Consider the following 19,708-nt stretch of genomic DNA (forward strand, 5'->3'; position numbering starts at 1 on the left):
AAATCTTTGGTTCTTTTGTAGCACTGGTGATTCTGTCCCTTGGGGGGACATTTGGCATTGTTTGGAGTGGGTGCTAATGGCCTCTAGTGGGTAGAGAGCAGGGATGCTTCTAAACCTCCTACAGTACATGGGACAGCCCCCACTGTCAAAGATTATCCAGCAAAAAGTGTCAATACTCATTATTCATATTTAATAAAAATGAAGTTGATACGCTAATGTCACTAAGTATAGATCCTTCAGAGAATTAAGTCCTGTATATTGACTTCCTTCTAAGCAGACTTTGCCCTTGGGAAAGAAGTGATAGTTGTCCTAGAATGTTTTAGTGTCTTTTTTTTTCATTCTTGCTACATACGTTATAAAATAAAATATATTCTAAAAGTCAATGAGTATTTCTCAAGAGGAAACTGTGGTTTATGGGGGAACTGTGATAAAACTCTCTGCCACTAATCTATAAAATAAGAAAATCAGAGATTTTATCTGAAAGTAATTCACCAGATCAACATTTTTATATAGTAATTGCTAGAAAGTGAACCATATTAGTTTAAAACTCGAGTGCTGTAGACTGTGCCTTTCAGAAGAAGAAAATCTAAAACCAAACAATAAATATTTGAACATCGTTGGTTTTAAGAACAGAGAAGTTCCTCTGTACCAAAAATACCCCATACCAAACGTAGAGGAAAAAATAGCTCCTTGAATGATGGTCTATTTCAGCCTGCCTCAAATGCATGGTTAGTAATTTACCATCTGGTCTAGAGTCCATTCTACCAATTCACCACTCTGGAAAGCTATTACAATTTAGGAAAGTGATCACAAGATGATAGAACATAGGCTCCTAATGGAAAGGATGAAGGAGGCCAGAAAAATTCGGTGACAAATGGTTGAGAGAGCCTAATGTAGTATATAAATTCAGATACATTTATCTCCATGCTGTGGAGAGATTTCAAAAAAATTAATCCAAAAGAAAGAGTCACAGGAATTGACTGGCTGGGTCTATGTTGGTCAGTCTTAATGTGGGAATGAGAATTTCCAAAAAGGAAGGAAGGAAAGAAAGTGCTCCTTAAGGGAAGGGCTTAGAAAAAGAGTTCACAATCGGGAAAGATGTAAATATGCAGAAGCAACTTATACTCCTGTGCACATACTTGTTGACTTAATTTAATGTTCTGCAAGGGAAAATATTTTTGGAGAACCTGAACACCAAAAAATAGAAAGCAAGATAGATCATCCAATAACAGTTGTCAATAAAAAGACACTTTTTAAAACTTCAGTCCTTCAACAGTGTAAAATTCAGACAGGCATATCACAGGCCATCTTGGTTAGAAGAAAGTAAACATTACAATTGAGACAGTGTAGTTAAGGAATGATATGTTGCTGAGGATGTGATTTCATTCTGTGATATTTCAGGAATTCATCACCATGATAATAAAACTCTTCACCAATTACTTCGTAATTTTCAAAGTCCAGGTAAACGGAATCAAGCCTGGCAGCCAGAGGATGGGTTTGTAATGCTCATCTTTTAAATGGGGCCAAAAGTTGCCATCTTGGAAATTAGAGTGAAGGCAGGGGAGTTAGTTTTCTGGAGAGATGGAGAGATGCTGGAGCAATCCAGAAGGATTTTGCAAAAACCTAGAAGACAGAGAGTGACCATTACAATCTGATGAAGAGAAAATCATGCTGGATCCACCTCCTCTCCGTGAAAGTGTGTTGGACATGGTAGATTGTAAGGTGAAAGGAAGGTGTTCTCTCCATGTTAGGGACCTCTGATCTCCTTCAGTCTCTCACTCTAGTATTTAATGGATCCAGTAGCCCAGAGGCATTTTGTTCCATGATCCTTACAAGGAGACTGAAGTTCTTCATTAGAGTGGCTTTGAAGCTCTTAGAAATCCATCTTGTCCAGGGTACTGTTCTCAGAAACCCAAGGAGGCACTTCACAAAGAGGCTCTCTTATGAGTCAGACAGGAGATAAGCAGACCAAACTTGGAGGAGATCAGGCTAAACACTTTATGTGAGCTTTGGGCTACAGTTACTTGTCCATTACTGAGTGGAAGAAGACTAACTCATCCTTTCTTTGCATAGTTCCTCAAAGAGTAACTTACAAAGCAAGGTAGTCTTGAAATGTCACAAGGCGGTTGAGCAATTTTAACAATTTTAAGTTCTTGAGGTTTATTTTTATCAGACTTTCAAGTCAAAGGTGTGACAAGGATTGAACTGAAGTCATCATTTTCAAACTGTCATTTAATATTTGTGTTCTCTGACTTTATCCTGTCATGTGAATCTTATTTCAACTCAGGATAAATATTTGCAAAATGTGTATCCAAAGATGCCTCTAAGAGATCACCCATCTACCATTAATGGAGTCATGAATTAAGGAGACATTTGCATATAGTTAATGACCGAGAATGTCCCCAAATGAAATTCACAACCAAAATATTAATATACGGTTTAAAGGATTAAACTATACCTGGCATTAGTCCCCAAATGACTTTATTATATACTTTCCCTCTGTTTTACGTCAGGCATTGTAACCGTCATTTTGATTTCTTACCACAAATTGTTTTAGTTTTCTTTTTCTTTTTTTTTTTTTTTTTTTGTGGTATGCGGGCCTCCCTCTGCTGCGGCCTCTCCCCTTGCGGAGCACAGGCTCCGGACGCGCAGGCTCAGCGGCCATGGCTCACGGGCCCAGCCGCTCCGCGGCACGTGGGATCTTCCCGGACCGGGGCGCGAACCCGGTTCCCCTGCATCGGCAGGCGGACGCGCAACCACTGCGCCACCAGGGAAGCCCTGTTTTAGTTTTCTAAATAAAAAAATGATCAAATTTAAGAAAAAGAAAAAGGAAGATGCACCATTGGTTGGGCAGTGCTTAGAACCCACTCCCCATCCACTGCCTTATCTAGCTCATGCTGCTTGTTCTTTTTTTTTTTTTTTTTTTTGTGCCACACTGCACGGCACGTGGGATCTTAGTTCCCCGGCCAGGATCGAACCCGTGCCCCCTGCAATGGAAGTGCGGAGTCTTAACCACTGGACCACCAGGGGAAGTCCTATGCTCATGTTCTTTTTTTCTTGTCATCAGTCACCTGATTCTCCAGCTTCACTTCTGTCTAAGTAGTTTCCCTCACTGTCCCTCTCTTGTTTCCTTCTCACGTTTCTGGCTCCAACAAAAGCTTTGAAACATGACCCCCTTGATTTGGCACTATTGTGTTGTTCAAAGTCCTACCTTCACAGTTCTAGGACAGGCCTGGCTCAGAGTTCTCACCATCTCTGCTTTTACTACCTTTGGGACCAGGATAGGAGATGAAGTAGGGGCAGAGCCTCTTCTCCTATGAGAGATGGACAAGGGATAGGAAATTGATCATGGCAACACAGAAAGGCCCACAGGATGGCTGAACATACTGAATTTGAACTTGAATTTTGACTAGTTACACCACACATAACTTCCTACCACTTGTGTTGTATAGCAACACCCTGTGAAATCTGGGTGGAATGAGACTCTAATCAGACAGAGGCAGACCCTGACTGAGCAAGGCTAACATGGAAAATCATCAGATTGAATCAAGTTCAAGGTAATGAAAATATTTATGAGCTTAAAAATATATTATTTAGGGACTTCCCTGGTGGTCCAGTGGTTAAGACTCCACGCCTCACTGCAGGGGGCTCGGGTTAGGTCCCTGGTTGGGGAACTAAGATCCCATGTGCTGCCTGGCGCGGCCAAAATAAATAAAGAAAGAAAGAATAAAAATAAAATAAAAATATATTATTTAAATATAGTCTTTCTTCTCCTGAAGTCTTTTTTAATTTTTTTTTAATTTTTACTTTTTATTGGAGTATAGTTGATTAACAGTGTTGTGTTAGTTTCAGGTGTACAGCAAAAGTGATTCAGTTATGCATATACATGTATCTATTTTTGTACTTCACATCTCTCTGATTTAAAGTATTTGCTTGTATAGGTAATAGGGCTTGGCAACTTAGATAGTGCTATTTCCTTGGCAAAGGCCTAAAAGAGTTTACTTATTTAATAGAAAGCTCTGTGGATATGATAGCTAGCATATACTCGGGGAAGAAGAGCAGGGTTTCCATCATATACATTTTAAAAGTCTCCCAAAACTTTTCATGTATTTATGGCATTTAAATTTTCAAATGCTCCCTTCAGATATTTATTACATATGTTTATGCATTAAAATATTTATGAAAGGAATGATTGTATCTGTTGTTGATTTGCTTAAAGTATTTGCTTGTATAGGTAATAGGGCTTGGCAACTTAGATAGTGCTATTTCCTTGGCAAAGGCCTAAAAGAGTTTACTTATTTAATAGAAAGCTCTGTGGATATGATAGCTAGCATATACTCGGGGAAGAAGAGCAGGGTTTCCATCATATACATTTTAAAAGTCTCCCAAAACTTTTCATGTATTTATGGCATTTAAATTTTCAAATGCTCCCTTCAGATATTTATTACATATATGTTTATGCATTAAAATATTTATGAAAGGAATGATTGTATCCGTTGTTGATTTGCTTGGCCTTGTAATGTAGATTCCATAAGGATGGCTAAGGATGTTAACATGGGAGGAAGGTTGGAATTGTAATCACTTGTCACGGAGGTAACTTGAAACCCAAGATAGGCGGCGCTCCTGTCAGAAGTTAGTGCCCCCCCCCCCACCAAAAAAAGAAGAAGTTAGTGCCCTGATTTAGCATGGCACCCTGTCAGTGCCTTGAGAGCTAGGATATGCTCGTCTTGATACACGATTGCTGTAGAAAGTGTCGTAATATCCATTTTCATTCCTCTGGGAGAGCTAAAGCCAGGTGTAAATACTGTTTAAGAAAGGATGTAGGGCACTTTTTGGAATTTATAATGAAAACAGCCAATCCGTCCATCTATCTGCCTTGGAGTTTTAAAGGTCAAATACCTTGACACCCCTTTATAAAACTGCCTCTAGGGTGTACTCTTATATCAAGCCCTTCTTTTACATTTTTTCTGTTATATGGGGCAAATTTTGCTTTGGGATAGAGATATAAATTTGTGAGAATGGGCTTCATCTCTGTATTTTAAAAAGCTGGAGAGAATTTCAGCACATACTGTCTTGGTTTAATTCTAAATGAAGACGTAAAAGCTCATTTAAAAACATATAGGGCTTCCCTGGTGGCGCAGTGGATGAGAGTCCACCTGCCGATGCAGGGGACACGGGTTCGTGCCCCGGTCCGGGAAGATCCCGCGTGCCACGGAGCGGGTGGGCCCGTGAGCCATGGCCGCTGGGCCTGCGCGTCCGGAGCCTGTGCTCCGCAACGGGAGAGGCCACAACAGTGAGGGGCCCGCGTACCACAAAATAAATAAATAAATAAATAAAAATAAATTTAAAAATAAAAACATATAAGTTTATATTAATAGATATTTAAAAAGCATCCTGGAAATCTAGGGTACACTAAAAGTTATTTTAGTGCTTGGAGATGGCCCAGGAAATCTAGAAGTCAAAACCAGGGTATTTTGTATCTTAATTAATCTCTGATACTGCCTAGTGAAGTTGGTGGTACTTATACAGGAAGGTAAAAGTACTTGCTTATTTGAAGGGAATGTACCAATCCGATACGATTTCCTTGACACCAGTGCATAATTCCCTTGTAAACAGAATGAAACTAAAAGTTAACTCTCAGGCAGGCCCTTGGTTTAATTCCCATTGCCTCCACTTGCTCTCTGGAAGACCTTGGACATGTTGCCTACTTATTCTAAGCCTCGGTGTCTCTGTCTATAAAGTGGGGGTAATTATTTGCACCTATTTCATTGAGCTGTGAGGATGAAATGAAATAGTACACGTGATAATGCACCTAACACAGTGCTTGACGTGTTGGAAACAATCGAGATATGGTGGTTGTTCACAGATTAAGGAAAACAAGCAAAAGGAGAAAAATTCAGCGGGCTCAGCTAGGCATTTGCATATTAAATGTTAATTTTTGAAATGCTTGAAATTAAGCTTCAATCCAAAACAGATTTGCATATAAATATGTGAAAAGTAACAAAGGAATGATGGAAGGAAAATTAATAAAAGAATTCTATTTATATGTATGTTGAGTGATTATCAAACCTTGAAAGTGGCATAAGTATTAAAATGGTTTGAGAATGGGATCTGCCCTGCCTAGAAAACTCTGGCTACCAAACACACCCAAGAGGGACTTCCCTGGTGGTCCAATGGCTAAGGCTCCAGGCTCCCAATACAGGGGGCCCGGCTTCGATCCCTGGTCAGGGAGCTAGATCCCACACGCCGGAACTGAGACCCGGCACAGCCAAACAAACAAACAAATAAATAAATAAATCTTACTGATTTTAAGCTATAAAAAAACAAAACAAAACACCCAAGAACTCTAAAGGGGAACCTCTGCACAATTCGGTAATTATAATCACTTTAATTACAAGGAAACATTTTTTTTGGTATCCTGATGATGATTTCCCCATGGCCCTAGCAATCTTGTGATTTCCCAGAGAGTCTCCATAAAATTAATTACAATGAGCAATATGAAGTTTTTTAAAATACACATGTTTATGAAACTTCTGGCAAATCACATTGACAGGCTGTGCGGTCTCCTAGTCCTTTGTACGGACACAGCAGGCAGACTTTATGAAATACCACTTAGATTTATTGCTTTGGTTGTGCCGCTTAACTGCAGTCATAAAAATGGACTAATAATGTACTCAATATTGTGATAACAGTAATAAATACTTGCCACCCATAAAAAAGATGCTCATCACTTTTTGAGCAGTTTTTGTGTGCCAGGCACGAACCCAAACACTTTCCTCCCAGGTAATCTTTGTACCAGTGTTCTTAGATATTTCTGTTATGCTGTATGTGTAGATGAGGAAACTGAGGCATAGAAAGTTTAAGTAACTTTGCTTCAAGTCCCAGCCAGTAAGTTGCAGAGTTTGGGTTGCAAAGCCAGGTAGTCTGACTCTAGAATCTGGCTTTGTAACTATTACACCTGACAAGCTTAAGAAGTACCACTTCCCCACCTTGGAGGGTCACAAAACGTATTGGCACAGTTAAGGGTCCACAGGAGAAACAAAACACAGACACACAAAAACATTTCTCTCTGTTTCACCCACTATTTTTCACCCTATTTGACCACAGATTACTGTTCCCTCAGAATCTGGAGCAACATTTGGTAAAACAGATTCTGTGGAAGACATCATCCTAAAGCATGAACCGGATTCACATTTTAGTTCACCTGATCTAGTTACATTTTCTTACTAATCTTGCGCCTTCGCTATCCAGATCATAATCTTTAGAGCTGGAATAGAAACTGTTAAAATCGTATTTCAACTTTCTAAGTTTGCAGAGAGTTTAAATAACTTATACACGTTACCACAGTAATAAATACAAAGTAGAAGTAGTAGCAAGGGCCACAGCTACAGTCAGTGTGTATTGAGTGCTTACTACATGTCAGGTACTGTGCTAAACATTTCATATATTTTTACCCAAGAAAAGGGAATTACTGTCATCATCCCCTTCTGTCAGATGAGGGAAACAAGGCACACAGCTCATGAGTGGGGGACAAAGGGATTTGAACCTGGGTCTGATCTCCAGCCCTTGCTTTTAACACCTATGTGTAATGAAAATAAAATAACAGGAAGTCAGACCTAATCTGAGGAGTATTTTGGGGAATGTAAAATGGAAGTAGTATTTTTAGGAAAGTAAAATGGAAGATTTTTTGGGATTTTACTTTAGGAAAGTAAAATCCCAAAAAATTAGGATTAGTGAGATGTCCATAGAAACTTGGTCATACATGATGGGTTGATACATGTATTCCACAAACGCTGGAGTGCCTACTGTGAACCACAGGACTCCTAGACACTTCTAGATTTCACAGCACACTATGAATTAAATGGGCATTTATAGGCTAATCCAAGAACTTCACCACCGCATTCAGCATTTTCTTGATTAGAAAACGTGTGCCAAGTTCCAAACAGTCAACCTAAAAACAAATATTAATAGTGTAACTTGCTCATAGTTGTTTACTATCTGCCTTGACCTTAATGGAGAAATAATTAGTAATGGAACATATAACTATTACAATGTGAATGATTATATTTTCATATATGCATGTTGGTTTGCAATCTGTAGGCATGTTCATGAGTGTTTTCAAATTCTGGGTCTCCAAACTCCCAGAGATTAATGAAGTTGCTTATGAATGTGTTTAGTGGAGAAGAAAGGCAATTTTCATAAGAATATAATCATATTCATTACATTAAGGTGGCTTCCTGATCTGTACAACTTAGATTTATAAACTCCAGCTCTAACTAATGCAAGTTTTAAAATTAACTCTTCATGAGTGAACCTAGGTGAGGTCTCACAAGAATTCCACATTTTTAGTTGTGCTTCATTAAAAGCTTTAGGGAAGAAAGTAGATGTTATGTGCGTGTGTGTTTAACAAGATGTTAGCGCACTTTTGATTTTAATAGTCACATGAGAAAATCAGACTCACTAAAGATCGCTGATAAATTGCAGGAAACATTAGCAGAGACATTTTCAGCCTGTAGAATTATGGGAAATAATTCTGGTGTGGTGCCATGATTTGATGGGCCTGCCCTTTATAAGTGATGGGGGAAGAGTGAGAGGTACCTACCTTGGCTACAATTTTAAAGTACCATTTTCTTGGGTGAACTCTTTATTTCATTTATGGAGATGTCTGATTGGGAGGAGGGTAATGGAGGTGTACGTGGCTCACATCATAGAAGATCTTAGAATGGTCCTTTAAACTTTCGTTGAGAAATTCAGTTCAAAACTGTTTGAAGTGGTGACGGAGAAGCCAGATAGAATTCACAGGTGAGGCTTCTGCACACCTCCTGGTGTGACAGTGTCTTCTCTGGGGCCTTCATTTCCTGATGCTCTGTCTTACCCTGCAGAGTCTTCGAATGCCACTTTGCTGACCAATGCGGAGAAGATTGCCACCATCACCACCACACACACCCCTTCGCAGCAAGGGGCCCAGGAGACCAGGTCAGACATGGTTTTGGTTTCTTTTGTTACTTTCAAGGCGAGAAAAGTAACTCCTGTTGTGACGATGCTCCTCCTTGATTCTTTCTCTGTCTCCCCGTGGGTTGCTCTTATACTTTTTTCTCTCCCTTTGGCAGGAATACCGCCAAACCAAAGCCGGAATCTCAGTTTGAGTTCAAAGCACCCCAGGTAACACAGGTGAGGGCCATTTCTCTTTTTTCCTTGTTGGCTTAGTGTGTTTCCTTCTAACTTTCGAAAGCTTTTTTTACCAGGTATCTTCTATAAGGTACCCTCAATTAAAATAAATAACCTTTTCTGAGGGGTATATACTAAACATGTACTCATATTGGTTTGTCCAGGAAATGACATTTTATTTTACTACCTTTGAAAAATATTCCTAGACATCCTTTTCTAGGCAGGGCTGGGGGGGAAACCCAAACAAAATAAAAAGCTATAATTATCTCAAGGATTGGTGATCAGAGAAAGAACAAAACAGCTCATGTCTGCTCATGGTACTCATAAAGGCATTTATGTCAAGAAAATGTCTTTTGGTTAAGGTGTCTCTCAGACTTGTGAATTTCAGGTGAGACCCCTTAAAGCTACCTACCTGTCACGCAAGGTGGTAATGGAGGGTGCACAAGTAACAGCAGGTGAAGCAAATTTGGTAAACATGGGGTGATACAGAGTTAAATAGGTTTTTTTCTGCCCCCGACTGGCCTTCTCAGAGCCTTCCCTAATCCATTCCTGATTCTCCTTAATCAGCATGGGTACCACTGTCCAGATGTGTGGAGGTAGTTGTTGGTATCCTAATGATGAGATATTTTCAGACGTTGGCCGGGGAGGCTGAATACCCAGAAATGTGCTGGATGGTATTATTTAATGAAGGATTTTCCTGCCCCAAACGCAAGTCGCAGGCTCACCGATTAAACTTTAATATATGCGTGTTGGCATGCAATCTGTATGCACGCTCATGACTGTTTTCACATTCCGGATCTCCAAACTCCTAAAGTTAATTGATATTAATAAACAATCAATCAAGAACCACCAAGAAGGGGATAGAAACTGTGCCTTTGTGTCAAATGAGCATAATGGAGAATGTTGGGGAAGAGGGAGAGAGAAATGTGTGTGGATTTAAGTCCTCCCAGAATGACTGCACTTAATTTCTTTGAATAGGAGCAAGATTTTTACACCGTGGAACTGGAAAGAGGTGCCAAGGGATTTGGCTTTAGTCTTCGAGGGGGCCGAGAGTATAACATGGACCTCTATGTTCTGCGCTTAGCAGAGGATGGTCCTGCAGAAAGGTGTGGAAAGATGAGGGTAAGTAGGGCGAGGCGTCTGGAGTGGACATAAAGAAGTCATCCGCAGTGACTTCTTGACATCCTGTGGTTAGAACCTGCACGTTCATGAGAATTACGTGTTTCTAAAGCTTTCAGGACACTCCAAGTGCAGGACTCCCACCCTAGCATAAATCTCTCCCTCAAGCATAGTTAGCTGTAGCTGCTAAAGTCAGGTGAGCTCTTCCAACTCTGAGGTTGAGTGAAGGATTAAAGTCACTTATGAACTTATTAACATGGATATTGTCTGAATCCCATCTCCATAGTTCTTTTACTTAATCTCATGGGGCAGGCATATCACTTCCCAGGGATTCCTGGGTATCCCAGCATGCTTCAAGAGCAGGAAGCCATGTGGTTCTGTAGGTTCTGGGTGGTGAGCTCCATTCAGTCTCTAGCTAGTCACTGCCGCCTCCCCCTAGGCCCGGGAATGATTTAACACTCTGCATTAGCAGAGGGCCAAGGAGTCCATGGCGTGACTATTCAGGGTCACTAGGTAGTCGTCAAAGCTGCAAATTTTAAACGCACATGTGCCAAAAGTCCAATCTGTTCTGTTTAGATATCTAATACCTCTTACCACGTATGAATATGTTGCTCTCCTGGGCAGATCAGATGATTAGAAAAGAAAAAAATCATCTGCTCATTAGAGATAGGGGGCATAGATGGAGACATACATAGGGAACAATTTGCAAGGAATTAAAGAAATTGAGAGTCGGGTCAGGAAATCAAAAAAGTGATTAAAATTAGCCCTGAGCAGAAAGAGGGAAAAGAGTGACCAAAAGTGGGGAATTTAAATGCTTGTAACTTAAGACAGAATCTTGAATTTTATGTTTCTTCAGACTGAATTTTTGAATGAGCTTTTTTTTTTAATTGAGAAAGTAGACCATGAATGTGATTTTTAAAAATTAGAGGAAACTGGTGCATAGTAAAAATATAGTTTCCAGGGTCAAACTATATACCAGGTTCTTGTATAACCTTCCTCTATGCATACACATGCATAATTTGTGCATATATGGTGGTTTATATTCCTTTTCTTGATATTTCAAACACATGGCATATGCTTTTCCATGTCTTTACTCACTTAAAAAAGTTTTCGATTGAAAGAAATACCACTATTACGATATTTTGTATAATGTTGTATAGTTCACAAGACATATTGTAATATTCGATTGGACCCCCTCAGCATGGTAGGCATGGGTTGTTATCCTCCCCTTATACAGATGAGAAAGTGAACTCCAAAAAGTAAAGGACTTACCCAAGATCACTTAGTTAACAAGTGATAAGACTCAAATTTAGTCCTTTAAACTCCAAAGCCAGTCCTTTCCTCTTCTACCTTCTAGAATATGTGCTCCATGAGAGCAAGGATCTGGCCTGTCTTGTTTACTCCTTTGCCTCCAGTGCCTGGAATAGTCACTGACTCATAGTAAATGCTGCAATCAATGTATCAGCCAGGAGTGTGGTCTCATCTGAAGGATCAGCTGGGGAAGGATCTGCCTCTAAAGCTCACTCACAGGGTTGTTGGTAGGATTAGTGCATTTTGGGCTGTTGGCCCAAGCCATCCCTCATTTCCTTATCATAGACTCTGTAGGGCGTCTCACAGCATGCATCAGAATGAACAATTGAGAGAACAAAAGAGGGCAAGTAAGACAGAAGCCAAGGGACTTCCCTGGTGGTCCAGTGGTTAAGATTCTGTGCTTCCACTGCAGAGGGTGTGGGTTCATTCCCTGCTCAGGGAACTGAGATCCTGCATGCCGTGAGTTGTGGCTGAAAAAAAATTTTTTTTTAATAAATGAAATATATTTTTAAAAAGACAAGCCAAAACCATTTTATAACCTTATCTTCGAATTGACCTCCCATCACATTTGCCCATATTGTTTGTTAGAAGTAAGTGACTAATTCCAGCCCACATCCAAAGGAAAGGAGATTACACAGCATATGAATTCAAGGAGGCAGGGATCATTGGGAGCCATCCTAGAAACTGTCTGCCACATCCGCCTCCCCTCAACAATTAATATTCCCTTTGCTACTTTATTTTTTTTTTAGCACTTAACACTGTCTAGTGTACATGCATTTTTATAATTTTATTGTCTTTCCCCCACTAGAATATCATCTCCACGAGGACAGGGATTTGGGGGTTTTTTCACTGCTGTATCCTAAACAATAGAAGATTTTTCTGGAACATGTTCAATAAATAGTTAGTGAGTCAATAAATGAAAGAATTTAGAATTACAAAGCACCTCAATAGCTGGTGAAACCCTTTTGTGATCTTCTCACTTAGCTCTCTCTTGCTTTGGCAGGTTGGTGATGAAATTTTAGAGATCAATGGCGAGACCACCAAAAACATGAAGCATTCTCGGGCTATTGAACTGATTAAGAATGGTGGCCGCAGAGTGCGTCTGTTTCTGAAGCGGGGAGACGGCTCCGTACCAGAATATGGTGGGTCAAACTATGAAAACATTCCTTCCTTCCCTGGCATGACTCCATGAATTTGTCTCCAGAACTGCAGCAGGAAAGTCTTTTTGTTTCCCCTATTCACCAGTGTCTTCCCAGCCTCTCGCACCATGTGATTATTTGCCTCGCTTGTTCTGAAATCTCTGCACATTTCATCCTTTTGCTTGCTTACGTGGACTGGGGCATGGCCTAAGACGAGTTCTTTATAGCCCCCTTTCTGATAATCAGAGACAACATTTTGTCTAGTCCGACCAAGAGCGAAGGAATGTTTGTTTGAACTGTGCCAAACTGTTTCTCAGATCCAATTCTTAGCACAAAATGACTCGACTCCTTTTAAGAAGCAGGAAAGCAGGTTTCCTGAGTGATATGTTGAGGCACAATTCTTTTTTTTTTTTCCTCTCTCTCTTTTTTTTTTTTGGTTACTTGATATCTTTATTTAAGAGGCGTGAAATTTGGAGATGATTTGGGGGCCTTGCTCACCTCCGTGATGCTCTGTATGCAATACTTCTGCATCCCCCCCACTGGTCCCTACCCCACATCAGACCACCTGAGCCCACTGCTACAAAACAAACAAAACTGTTGGTATATTAACCATATGTTTTTAGGTGATAAAGGATGAAATCGATTCCCAGGGCCCACCGTGAGGGAAACACGTTACTATACCTTTCCTGTGCGGAAAGCCAGCTTTTACATAGAGTTCCTTTGTCATATCTGTAGACATGGTTTGACTAAACAGTAAATGCTCTTCACCTAGCCTAGTGTTCTGATGGTGAAATATTGTATATTATAATAATTACGTCCTATTTATTTGAGATTCTTGTTTAAAATTAAAAAAAAAAAAAAAAAAAAGCTATGCCCTAGATGTAGGGCTTTTCTTCCCAACCAAAGGTCTACAAAAGTTTCTATAGAAACTGTGATTGAATGGTCCCCATATACGTTGGTCCCCTTTATTAGGGATTTATCTGTTGTCACCCTCTTCTCTGAAAGTCATTGGGCACAATTCCCAGTTGCATTTTGGACTTGATGAGCTACTTAATTCAGATGCAGCTCAAGGAGAAGGTTAACCCCTTTGAAGGACAGCCTTCCCAGGTGTTGGGCATTCTTGCAGGCGCAAAATACAAGGGGCCCAAGGCCGGGGTGGGGGGGGTGGGGATCAGATGAGGCCCCTTGAGACGTGGCCAACCATGGGGGAGGTATTTTGACAACATTAAGATGCCACAGCTGTGCACTGTACTAAACCTTGACCGTAGGTGTATGGATGCCACTGAAACTGTGTAACATTGTCTCCCTTTTCTGTCTTCCCTATGCTTCTGTTGGATGTGATCTTTCATTTGCGAGTCATCGTCAGTAACCTGTGTACCTTCTCAAAACCTATGTCTGTTGCACTGAGGATGAAAATCCAACACTAACAAATGTTCTTTGGGCTAAAAATAAAGATCATTGAAATACACAGTTTTTTTTCCAAGAAGGGTTGAACATGCCAGGGTTGTGCTACTGTAATGTCTCCATGTGTCATTGGGACTAAATCTCTCTAATTCTATTGATTAGAGTCACAAATGGGTTATAATATGTTAAGTTCCAATATTTTTCTGACTTGATTGGAACCTGCTTCTCTGTGAGGCTATTTTTGTAATGAGTTTTTTGTACTTAATTTAACTGCCGTGGTCTTGGGGGAGGGGGGGTGGAGGGAGGGAACTTTGTTCTTTTGTTGTTTATTGTTAATGCTCTCCTATGCCAGCCTGTCATTGTTCCAGTTGTTTGAAAAAGAAAAAAAAAAGAAAAAGAAAAAATGATGCATCCATTGTCTGGGTTCTCGAGTCACCTTATCTGGCTGTCTTAAAACGTCACTGTTCTGATTTTGGTCTCTGCAGCCTTATTTGAGTGTTGCCTTAGACTGTCTGACTGGACAAATAAACTCTCTTTGCCCTATGTTAACAAATGCAGATTTTTTTTTTTTCTTTCCTCTTTGTTATAGGGAATCTAAACGTTCAACTTTTTCTCTTTCTCTCTTTCTCTTTCTCTCTGACTGTTCTTGGTGCTGGGCCCTCCCTTCTACAGCGATGATACCTCCTAATATCGCTGCATGTATGAGAAATGAAAAGCTCGGGGAGGCTTGCTTCTACCTTATGGGCCATAATCAAACTACGGTTTGTAGCTCAATCAATACTAGGTGTTTCTGTGCTGTGGCCTAATTTCCTCATTGCTTCTGCTTTAGCTCTATTTTGATATGTTTGGCAATTCATTCTGAGCACCCTGCGTTCTTTGAATTGTAAGTACACCGCTGACCCTATGGAAGTCTTACTCTCCCTTCTCTTAAAAGTAGGTGTAAGAAATCCCAAGGTTAGATTTATGATAGTCATTGAATCCCCTTTCCTCACCTAGATCCTCAAATGACTTCATAAGCTTCTGCATGTGTTAATTCTAGAAGCCTACCCAAAATTCAGAAAAAACAAACCTCAGATCACAAAGCTCTCACTTAGAGGGATAGGGCTTTGATAGACAGGAAGATGAGATTTCCTACTCAGTTATCTCTTGGCAAATGACAGCCCACAGGCCAAATCTTGTCCGCAGCCTGTTTTTGTAAGTAAAGTTTTAGTGGCACATCGGCATGCCCATTTCTTTTATGTGTTGTCCACGGCTGCTTTTGCACTATAGTGGCAGGTGAACAGTTGTGACAAACTATGCCGCCTGCCAAACCATAAATACTTTACTCTTGGCCCTTTACAGAAAAAGTTTACTGATTCCTGCTCTAGGCTATATTCCTGTTTTTGTTAAAACCCACCCTAGGTTTTGGGAGATGGTTCATGAAACAGACTAATTGCTTAATGTTGACCTTGTTGGCTCATGAAAGAGCCTTAAGGGGGCACCCGTGATTCCTTCGCCCCTGTGACTGTGGCCCTGGTTTGCCCTCAACGCTGCAGCACATCATCTCAGGTGCTTTGCCTGGAATGCAATAGTGTGTATGACTTACTGGGTTTAGGTGTGACAAAGCATCCCTGTTTTGAAAAGAGCTGTCACAAATCCAGGATGCTACCTAAAACATTTGCAGCGTCATTTCAGATAGTTTAACAGTAAATAGGAGCCCTGTGGTTTGCCCTGCTTTTTAATCTATAGACAACCTGAGGTTGTAAGCAGCTGTCCAGTGACTTCACGGCTCAAAGATGTAATTATGGCTGCTTCTATAGCATCAAGAAAAGTGCCTCTATCCGAACCCCATCTAATGTCAGATGTGATCCTGACAACTCTCTTCCACTCCCTTTTATCTGTCAGAAGACTCTACAGTTTAAAAACAGTTCCTTAAACTTATGCAAAAGTAAAGAAAATAGTTGAGCAACATTCACAAAGGTGGAGAGGATGTTTAATGGACCCTCCCATAATGTCCCAATTGCCCACCGTCAACACCTGGCTGTGTTGCCTCTGTAATCACCAGGCTGGATTTTTTTTTTTTAATAGAAGTATACTTTGCTTACAGTAAAATGCATAAAGCCTGAGGGTCCAGTGCAGTGAATTTTTACCTCTCTATGCACTATGCACTCGTTTAATCCCCACCCAGATCAAAACATAAACTCTTTACATTCCCCCAGAAAGTTCCCTCATGCCCCTCCAGATGAATAGCCCAGGCTGTTTTTAAGCAAATTAAAACAAGTATTCTTTAAAGAAAGGAATATTTTCTGTCATGGGGGCTGGGGGCTGGGGGCTGGGGGGTGGATCAGGGAGGAAGCCCGGTAGAGTGGGGGAAAAAAGAGCAGCACATAGGGTGGGGACATTTTGATACTTTTAGACAGACTATTTGGGTTTTGCCTTTAAAGACTAAACTCATGACTGATGTTACAAGTTCTTTAATGATCTATGAGTATAAAGAACAGTAGGCTAGCTGTGGAAAGCCACAAGTACCAGTTTTTTAGCCCTGACTAGTTGCAGTTATACTTAAATTAACCAAGAGTCAGTTGGCTTTGATTCTGACTGCTCTAACAGTCGTTTGTTTGTTGTGACTAATGGGATCTCACGTGTGCGGGCGGAGACAGGAGCCGAGGTCCTTGGTACCAAACTGTTGCTCTGGTTTCTCTTCCTCGCAGACCCCAGCAGCGACGGGAACGGCCCTCCCACCGGTCCACAAGGTGTTCCGGAAATGAGGGCCGCGCCCCCCGACCGCCGACAGCATCCATCATTGGAGTCCAGTTATCCACCCGATCTTCACAAATCATCACCACATGGGGAAAAGCGGGCACACGTGAGAGATCCCAAAGGCAGCAGAGAGTATAGCAGACAACCCAATGAACATCACACATGGAACGGAACTTCGAGAAAACCCGACAGTGGGGCTTGCCGACCCAAGGACCGGGCACCCGAGGGACGAAGAGATGCCCAACCCGAGCGGATGGTGACCAATGGCCCCAAGAGGAGGCCCCCGGAGAAGCGGAAGGAAGGCACGAGGAGCGCTGACAACACTTTGGAGAGGAGGGAGAAGCAGGAGAAGAGGAGGGAGGTTTCCCCCGAGAGGAGGCGAGAGCGGTCCCCAACCCGCCGGAGGGACGGCTCCCCCGGCCGGCGGCGGAGGTCTCTCGAGAGACTCTTGGATCAGAGGAGATCTCCCGAGCGCAAGAGAGGAAGCTCGCCCGAAAGGAGAGCCAAATCCACAGACCGGCGGCGGACCAGGTCCCCCGAGCGGAGGAGAGAGCGGTCCCTGGAGAAAAGGAGCAAAGAGGACAAAGGCGGCCACCGAGAGAGAGACGAGACGAGTCTGAAACAGGATGCCGGCCGAAGTTCCAGACATCCCCCGGAGCAGAGAAGGCGACCTTACAAAGAATGTAGCACCGACCTCAGTATCTGAGACCCTGAATCACATTCCAGCCTTTACCGTGTCAAAGGTTCTAAGAGGAAGCTCACAGGCCTGAAATCATTTAGTTTCTTACCCAGTGAAGCGTCTGACGTCAGCCTGATGATTCTCTGACTTGCGACAAACATTTGATGCATTTGAAATCTCATAAGAAAAAAATATATATATATGAAAAGTGTTGTGCCTGATGTATCATATTAAAGAAAGTATTTTTAAATGCATACTTTTTTGGAAATTATTTGCCAAATGCTGCCCCCAAGGGATATAAATTTTGTTTCTACATAAACTGTAGAATTGTCAAGAATTGTTCCCTTTCGGGGGGAGCGATCTTTTTCTCTCCGGGTAAAATGGGGCTGTTGATCATTTTCTCTAAGTAAGGAAAATCATTGATCAAGTTTAATTAATTTGATAGAGACTTATGTAGTGATGTAGTGCTATACTGTAGTTAGGAGTTTTTCTTGACAAAAAGAAAAGAGCAAAAAGGCAAAAATTATATTTGTAAAAGCTGAGGACTCTTTGGAATGGATTAGGATTGCCGATGATCCTAAAATTAAGCAAACTGTATGAAGAGACTACTATCGCAAATGAAGGATATTTATAGTTAAGCGACACAGCACAAAGAAATGTTTTGTTCTCAAGTTATAGTTGGTTCAGAAAACAGTTCGTGCTCTCCCTGGCCGTAGAAAGGTGCCAAGAGGAGAAGGTTGGCCGCCGTGACCCAAATGCAGCCCAAGCACAGATGCTCAGGTTCGCTAGCATCACCAAGATCTAATAAGATTTCATTAAGGCAGTGCCATCACAGCTTTGCTCAGCTACTAGAAGGAATGGATAACAAACACCTTCTGTGTTGTCTTGCCTGATTTGAGGCCGAATAGGAGATGGAATGGGGGACAGTGTGCCCGGCGTGAGGAGTCCTAAGACTTGCCAGTACAGAAAGTATGTTCCCCCCTTTTAGCGTAAGCCCGCGGTTGCCCTTTGTCAAACTGGGGAGAAGGGAGTAAGCCTTGTTGGAAGGAACCTCTCTGTTAATGTTTAAAAGAAATGAGGGTTGGGCATGCTCATTCTTAGAAATGCCAGTTTTCCTTTGGAACCATAATGAAAGTCTCCAGGATGATTGAAAGGGAGAGAAGGATGCGATTTCAGTGGTTCTAGATCTAGCTGGCAAACCTCTGCCCTTATGACCCTGTTCTTTGAGTCTTTTGACAGAGCAAAACATAGTGATTTTTCTTTGATAAAAGACCCAATCTTGTGCTATCTCACAGGAGGTTTGGTTGGGTCGGCTGTAGCCCCAGGATGCGGTTGAAATGGATTACTGCCTAGCTGAGCCAAAACCTTTGCTTGTACCTGTTGGACCACTGCAGCAAACCGCTGCTTACGATGCATTGCGTATTTCCATAGTACTGTTTTGCATTTTCCATACAGACACAAAACTTTGCAAGTCAATCACTGTTGTTCTCATGGTACTGTTTAAAAAAAAAGGAAAAAGAAAAAAAATGGAGAAAACCAGCCAATTACCATGTGTACAGAGTTAAAAATTGTAATTAATAGAGCCTGTTTTAAAAACAAACAACTGTTGCCTTTTTTTCTTGTATAAAAGAGAATTTATGACACAAAATTTAGCTGTGAGGAATGTGATATGTGTTTATATTTCTGAATATGGAACGAATTGATTCATTGGGATATATTTTACTGTAAACTAAATCAGGTATGTAAAGCTGTTTTAAAAATGGGAGACTATATAAGTAATTCTCTAAAGCTTTAGTTGGTTTGAATATCATCGTTTCCTCCATGGTGAGCCTGCTTGTGAATTATTAAGCACTTGTTTGCATTTCTGTTCTTCATTCATTTCTTGTGGTGTGCTATGGACTTAATGCTCTTTCTGTATTGATGAAAAGCAGTCTGTGGGCCAATCTTTTTATAAAACACTATGCATATATAAATATTACATTGTTCATAGCTTTATTTGACTTATGGGTTTATACATAACATTAGAATGAATAGCTGTCGTTGTGTGGACATGCACAAACCAGGTTCCTTTCCTGGAACAGACACAATTGTACATTTCTATAGCTAAAAGAGAGGAAAAAGTCTGTGACTGCTATTTTTATCTTCAGAG

At 41.1% G+C, this 19,708-nt stretch overlaps 1 protein-coding gene across 9 annotated transcripts in view; it reads left to right on the forward strand.

Moving 5' to 3' along the window:
• MAGI1 (membrane associated guanylate kinase, WW and PDZ domain containing 1) overlaps positions 1-19,153 on the forward strand; it is a 651,320-nt gene extending 632,167 nt beyond the window's left edge. For 7 of the 9 annotated variants that reach the window (XM_028478783.2, XM_028478784.2, XM_024123825.3 and 4 more), the window contains 5 exons: positions 8,883-8,976; positions 9,111-9,171; positions 10,147-10,290; positions 12,602-12,740; positions 16,832-19,153. In XM_028478783.2, the coding sequence (XP_028334584.1) occupies positions 8,883-8,976; positions 9,111-9,171; positions 10,147-10,290; positions 12,602-12,740; positions 16,832-17,586 (1,193 nt within the window). In that variant the 3' untranslated portion in view covers positions 17,587-19,153. Of the gene's footprint in view, positions 1-8,882; positions 8,977-9,110; positions 9,172-10,146; positions 10,291-12,601; positions 12,741-14,813; positions 14,903-16,831 lie in introns of all 9 variants that reach the window. The other 2 variants (XM_028478786.2, XM_028478787.2) reach the window with 1 other exon arrangement.
• Positions 19,154-19,708: the final 555 nt, after the last annotated feature.

The sequence above is a fragment of the Physeter macrocephalus genome, chromosome 18 (genome assembly GCF_002837175.3).
Source record: "Physeter macrocephalus isolate SW-GA chromosome 18, ASM283717v5, whole genome shotgun sequence".
In the NCBI taxonomy this organism is placed as follows: Eukaryota; Metazoa; Chordata; class Mammalia; order Artiodactyla; family Physeteridae; genus Physeter; species Physeter macrocephalus.